General features: G+C 33.1%; 1 protein-coding gene across 1 annotated transcript; it reads left to right on the top strand.

Moving 5' to 3' along the window:
* The first annotated feature begins 3298 nt into the window (after positions 1 to 3298).
* LOC117920320 (bZIP transcription factor 17) lies at positions 3299 to 6842 on the top strand. The gene is made up of 2 exons (XM_034837770.1): positions 3299 to 5308; positions 6013 to 6842. The coding sequence occupies exons 1-2, from the start codon at positions 3316 to 3318 to the stop codon at positions 6459 to 6461; spliced, it is 2442 nt and encodes an 813-aa protein (XP_034693661.1). The 5' UTR covers positions 3299 to 3315; the 3' UTR covers positions 6462 to 6842.
* The last annotated feature ends 582 nt before the right edge of the window (positions 6843 to 7424 follow it).

Below are 7424 nucleotides of genomic sequence, written 5' to 3'. Positions count from 1 at the left end.
CGGCTCCCCATCTCTTTTCCCCATTTTTTTCCCCCCTAACTCTCACTCATGGCCAACCTCATTTTTTTCAGCTTCAATTTTTTTTTCTCTACAACCCTTCCCACACACTACCACTCAACTCCATCATGACACCGACGCCATTTCCAGTGCCCTTCCATCCCCATTTTCTTATTATCTTCATTTTTTTAAAATTATTATTTATTTATTTATTTATTTTCAAAAAGCCATCAATCTCTCACTGTCGTTGGTAGGGTTATCGGCTAGTCACTATTGGCGAGCCCTTGCCCGATCGACGACCCTCTCCCATTTTCTCTCATTCCCTCACTTTACTATTACACTCATTTTCCATTATTATTATTATTATTATTATTATGATTATTGTTATTGTTATTATTATTATTTTTTTTCTTGATTTAATTTTAATAGTAATTGTTATTGAAATTAGGTTTGTGCATTTATGTTTGTTTATGAGTCTTATGTTTGAGTTTTGTTAATTAGTATGGAATTTGGGTTAATTTGTTGTTGGTAAATTAATATGAAATTTGGGATAATTTATTGTTGGTGAATTAATTTAGATTTGGCTTGGGATATTAATTTTAATTTATCATGTCTTGGATTTGATTAATTGAACTTATATTTTGGCTATTAATTCGAAAACTTTAGATTAGGGTCTATGACATATGAGATATTTTTGTTGGGTTATATTTGTTAATTTGAGCCCATTTTTAATTGGTGAAATTTATTGGGCTAATTTCAAGTTTGAATTTGGGCTTGAATAATTATTTTGAACTCTATATATTTTTGGATATTTACATTTGAGCTATTTTTGTTTTTGCATCGACCTATTATGCAATTTTGTTGGCTGAGTACGAATTGATCACACGTGCAACATGAAATTTTATGGAAGAAAGTGAGATTGAAAAAGCTGTCAGAAGACATTGAGCTTGTTGTAAGTTTATTTTGGTACATAATTTATTTCCCACTTTTATTTGGTTTTATTTTTATTAGTTCTTGTAAATATTTATTCGTATATATTTATTAAGTGTGTACATAATTGAACATCGAACAAACTACAAATTTTGTTTAAATGAGAGGAAGAATTCAATAAATATGTTTTAATAAAATAATAATTTTAAAATATTTTTTTAATAAAAGAATGTTTTTTTTTTTAAATAAAAATTCAGAAAAATGCATTTAGAAAAATCCAAAAGAATTGTTTATAATAGAATTTGAAAAATGTTTTTAATAAAATTGTCCAAAAATTTCTTCATTTAATAAAAATTGTCCAAAAATTGTTTTGTAAATAAGGTTGTCCAAAAAATTAATTTGTAATAAAATTGTCCAAAAAATGTTTTTTTAAAATGAATTTTTTCCTTAATTAAAATGGGATTAAAAGTATTTTTTAGAAATAAAGTTATGTCTTTTTAAATAATTTGTATAAATCACTTTTTTTTAAATGAAAATGAATCAAAATACTTTTGTAAATAAAATTGTAAAAATTCATTATTTTCTAGTAAAAACAAGTAAAAATAATCTTTGTGCCAAAATTAAAATTTTGTAATAAATTCTTTTGATATAATAAGTGTAAATAACTTTTCTTGAAAATTAAATACAAATGAAATTGAATCAAATCACTTGAAGAAAATGTTTTGTAAATACATAAATTGAAATCACTCATTCAAAATTGTTTTTAATAAAATCCTTTGAAATTTTCAAAAAACTATTTTTTTTTCTTTTTTCAAATATTTTTTTAATTAGTTCAATAAATCAATTTGCATAATCCTCTTGTAACTTATTTTGTGAATAATTATAATTATGTTTCATCATTATTTATGTGTATATTGATTTTCATCATGACTTGTACATATTCATTTGCATGATTATTTTTTTTTTTCGTATTCATAATTAATTAATTAATTAATTGTCACAATTCCCTTAATTCGTTTAGTAGAGGTTGTACGTATACGGGCTTAGAGAGGTGCTACGACTCACCACCGTACTTTTATAATAAGTAACTTGACCTCCGGACCCATACTCGATTTTTTACAAACCTATTTTTCCTTCAGAAGTCACACTTATGATTTTTCTTTCTTATTTTGTTTTCCCCTTAAAAAATAAAATAAAAATAAGTGACTCAAAGTCTTTTTCTAAAAATCAAATTTTCACAAATAAATAAAAAAGCGAGTCATACCATCGAGTGGGAACATATTAGGCAAAATGCGGGTCCACAGTATTGTTTGAAAAATGTGAGGAAAAGAAAATAAGTAAAAGTAAAAAGAAAGAAAGAAAGAAAGAAAGAAAGAAAGAAAAAAAGAAAATTTTATGAAATATATTTTTTTGTTGTGAATGGGTGAGAAAGGATAATTAAATTTTTGAAGGGTATATATATATATAGTTTTAAGAAAAAAAAAACCTTTCAATGTTATTTTTTTCTTTTATATATATTAATAAAATCATTGTTATTTTTTCGTTCCTCTCTTAATTTTCAAGAAGGAATCATAACCCTAAGAATTAAATAATAGAAAAAGATAAAAGTATTGATTGTTTTTTCGTTATCCATAGAGAAGAAAGGAAAATTAAGAGCTTATTTGGTAAAATAAAAACATAAAAAAATATGTTTAGAAAATGATATTAATTTTTATATATATAATAGGCTTACTTTAATAAAATAATTATTTTTTTTAAAAAAGTTTAAAAACTTAAATTATGATTCTTTTTATTTATCAAATTTTAAATGTTTTTAAAAAACATTTTTTTTAGATATGAGATACTATATTTTATATAAAAATTATTATTGTTTTATATTTTTAAAAACATAAAACATTCAAACGAGTACTGCCTGACTGGTTCCTAATAAGTTTCAAATGGATTATTGAAACATGAATTTTATTTTGTATAATTATACATCCAACAACTTTAATAAAAAATATTATCTTACAAACTAGAAAAAGAAAAAAAAATGCAATTTCTACGAAGTGGGCGTAACCGTAACGGAAAAGAAACTCAAGGAAAGGAAGTCCGCAGAAGGAAGTTTCCAGATACTTGCCGCGTCAAACTTGCCATCCCACGCGTCTTTCAGAATTTCACTTTCACCCTACAAAAATAATTTAATATTTGATATTGAGATTATTTTTTATTTTTTATTTTATTTTTATAGATAACATTTAGACCTATGATTTTGTGTACGTGGGACCAGAGAGGGGGACAGTGAGTTGACGCGCGGTGCATTAGCGTGGAGAAAGGGTCAAAGTCTTCGTTTCGACATGATATAAAACATTCCAGAGGATTTGTCTGAGAATGGATTGTGGCTTCAAAATGGAGGTTTCTCCAAACCCTAATCCCTCAGCGGACTCTGAACCACTGGCAGTGCCGCCTCTGGACCCGGACTTCTTCTCTGATAACAGCAACGACGCTGCCCTGCACGAAACCTTCATGTCTGATCTAGGTTTAGACGGCGTCGACTTCGATTTCACCTTCGACGACCTCTACTTCCCATCTGAATCCGAAGATTTTCTTGCCGATTTTCCTTTGCCCGAGGAAGGTTCTGGTGATCATGATTCTGCAGATCGGAGCTTTGATGTTTCTAAGGTTTTGAATTCTCCTTCGCCGGAATCGGGGAATTGTGGCGTTGAGAGTTCTCTGCCGTGTCAGGTTTCCGGAGACCGGAATTCCGGTGTTTCTTCTATTGAGTTGGGCTGTTGTGATCAGAAGCTTTCTCCGCCGGTGGCATCTCAGAGTTCCAGCGATCAGAATTTGGATGGTGCTAGGGTTTTGAATGTTCCGTCGCCGGAGTCTGGAAGCTGCGATCGGGGGTTTTCGGGACCGGAATCGTCTCAGGGTTCCGGAAACGGTGGATCTGGGGTTCCGGGGGCAGTGAATTCCCCGTTGTTGGATTCTGGTAATTCCGATCATTCTAGTTGGGTTCCATCTTCGCCCAATTTGGCCGATAATTCGTGGGGTGTTGTTGATCAGAAAGTTAAATTGGAAGATTCTGGGAAAAATTCTGTGCCCAAGAGGAAAAAAGAACAGGATGACTCAACAACTGAATCAAGGAGCAGCAAATTTCGGAGATCGTCCATATGCAGCGAAACCGCCAATGCATCGAACGACGAAGAGGAGAAAAAGAAGGCAAGATTGATGAGGAATCGTGAGAGCGCCCAGCTTTCTAGGCAGAGAAAGAAGCATTATGTAGAGGAGCTTGAGGAAAAGATAAGATCAATGCATTCAACAATTCAAGATTTGACTGGTAAGATTTCAATTATAATGGCTGAAAATGCAAATCTTAGGCAACAATTCGGTGGTGGTGGCATGTGCCCACCACCACATGCCGGCATGTACCCTCATCCTTCAATGGCACCCATGGCTTATCCGTGGGTACCTTGTGCACCATATGTAGTGAAGCCGCAAGGGTCTCAAGTACCATTGGTTCCAATACCTAGATTGAAACCACAGGCTCCTGTCTCGGCCCCCAAGGTTAAGAAATCGGAGAATAAGAAGAATGAGGTTCCCTTGGTTCCAAAACCACAGCAGCCTGTGGCGGCTCCAAATGTTAAGAAGACAGAGAATAAGAAGAATGAGACTAAAAGTAAGAAGGTTGTCAGTGTTAGTTTGCTTGGCATGCTGTCTTTTATGTTCCTTATGGGATGTCTGGTACCCTTTGTCAACATCAAATATGGAGGAATTAAGGAAACTGTTCCTGGTAGATCTGATTATATTAGCAATAGGTTTTCTGATATGCACCGCAGGAGGATTTTGACAGTTAAGGACGATTTGAATGGATCAAATTGTGGCATGGGAGTGGGATTTGATGATAGAATTCATAGTGAGAGAGGCCGAGGTGGAGGGTCTGGGTCAGAAGTTAAGCAGAAAGGAGGAGGATCAAAGCCATTACCTGGTTCAGATGGGTACGCTCATTCACGTAATGCTAGTGAGCCTCTTGTTGCTTCACTTTATGTACCTAGAAATGATAAGCTTGTGAAGATTGATGGCAACTTGATAATTCATTCTGTTCTGGCCAGTGAGAAAGCTATGGCATCTCATGCAGCTCTTGCTAAGAAGAGTCCTAAACCTTCTGTTTCTTTGGCTAATGATGTTAGAGAGACTGGTCTAGCAATTGCTGGAAATTTGGCTACAGCATTCCCTGTTTCTGAAGTTGGAAGGAATAAAGGGAGACATCCTCACCTGTTCAGAAACCCGGCTGAACAACATAAGGCTCTTGCATCTGGTTCTTCAGATACTTTAAAAGAAAATTTGCAGCCCACGTCAACCGATGGTAAACTGCAACAGTGGTTCCGTGAAGGCCTTGCAGGTAATGATTGTGGTCTCTCTCTCTACACATACAGGCAGCCTACTTGTGCACAATTCATGTGTTAGGCCTCATAAATTTTTATGACACTAAGCTATGCTTAGAACAATCTAGCATGGATACTGGTGATTGATAGTTGCTTTATATTTGTGTCAATGTTGGCTTGACTAATATCTAACATAAGTTTGATTACATAAAGATAGGTTATTGAGATGTTAAATTAATTTTATTGGTAGTCGTTACGAATTGCAATCTGGTGTGTTCCTTTGCTCTACACTTAAGTTAGCAAGGAGAGGGGATTTTTATTCTGTTGGTCACATGATGAAATTTTTAGTACATGAATCTCATATTTAGGATGCTATTAGTTTTGCTTCTTTCTCGTAAATGGGCTCATATGTATGGTGTGCAATTGTTAGTCTGTCAGATGTTCCAAAACAAGCAGAAGAAAATGAATTCTCAAGTCCTTATAATCCTGTCAGATGTTACAAATGACTTGACATGTTTGGTGAATTTCAAATACTAGAATGGATCTTCTTTTAAATGTTTGATGCATTTTGTTTTAAGGTTGTGATTGTTTTCCATTGCTCTTGCACATGCTATTTGAATTATGCTGGACTAAGAAATTTGGCAGTCAACTATTATCTCTAGGTGCTTATCACAATGGATGCCTTTTTAAATATGTAGTGCTTTTCTGTTCCTTTATGTAGGGCCCATGTTGAGCTCTGGCATGTGCACCGAAGTTTTCCAGTTTGATGTCTCACCAGCTCCTGGAGCTATAGTACCAGTCTCCTCAGTGGCCAACATCTCTGCAGAAAACCAGCAGAATGCTACTCACCTAAACAAGGGAAGGAATAGAAGGATCCTCCACGGTCTTCCCATACCCCTTGCTGGATCCCCCCACAACATTACTGAAGAAGGCATGGGAAGAAATTCACAGAAAGACAACTTTCAAGGCAGTAATAAAAATGTCTCTTCTATGGTTGTTTCTGTTCTTTTTGATCCCAGGGAGGCTGGCGACAGTGATGGTGATGGCATGATGGGTCCCAAATCCCTCTCGAGAATATTTGTTGTTGTGCTTCTAGATAGCGTCAAGTATGTAACGTACTCATGTGGACTTCCGCTGAAGGCGTCTGCTCCTCATCTGGTGACTAAATGAGGGTGGGAAAAGGATTTTTGAAGTACTGATATCTCATCTCAGGGGCCTGTTTTTTGCACACAGTTGAAGAAAAAAATAATTAGTAGCAGCTGTTTAACGGTATGTTTAAGAGTCCTTGGGTACTCTGAATTTCCCTAACCAAACTAAATATAAACTTTTTCTTGTAAACCTCATCCTTGTTTGTCCCCCCGAATCCTTCTAAGTGTGCCTAAAGTTTCTTATCCAGGAAACACTGAAATGTTATATCTTGGAGAATCATAGCCCACCATACCATTTCAGGGTGGCAAAGCCAGAGGTCAACCACCATACATATTTGGCAGTGTATAGCAGTAGCCCTTAAAAGAAATAAGATAGTTTATTTAGCAAGTGGTGGATTTATTCTATTTATCTAGTGGTGGATTTATTCTTCCAGCAGATTTCTTGCTGCATACGAAACCATTACAAAATTTTCTTTATTATCAGAACTTGTAAATGAACCATGCATCTCGAATTTCTAGTTATGGATAATGCATAGGATTTATAATTACGATGATACTTGTATTTTTATTATTTTTCAAAATGTAATTATAAATATTTTTAATTATGTTTTAATTTTTTTTAAATGTCTTAATATCTTATCTTTAATAAAATTATTATTATTAATTTTTTTTTTAAGAATACAAGAGTTTAAAAAAAATATATATTTCCATAATTTTTTTTTTTAAAAAATTGAGTTTCTAAGTATAAAGTTTAAATTGCATGGTAAATTTGTAAAAGTAAATTCTATTTGGAAAATTGGGGGATCAACAGTTTTATTATGATATTTTTATCATTTAATTTTTGTTACAAAATTTTAAATAAAAATTTGAAAAAATAAGAACTATTGTTTATTTGTTTTTTAGATTACTTCTAAATTATTTAATTTTAACATGTTGCACCACAAATTTAAGATAAACTTTCAAATATTAAAAATTAGTGTAAATT

This window comes from Vitis riparia, chromosome 8 (genome assembly GCF_004353265.1).
Source record: "Vitis riparia cultivar Riparia Gloire de Montpellier isolate 1030 chromosome 8, EGFV_Vit.rip_1.0, whole genome shotgun sequence".
In the NCBI taxonomy this organism is placed as follows: Eukaryota; Viridiplantae; Streptophyta; class Magnoliopsida; order Vitales; family Vitaceae; genus Vitis; species Vitis riparia.
This window is presented reverse-complemented; position numbering and strand designations above follow the sequence as displayed.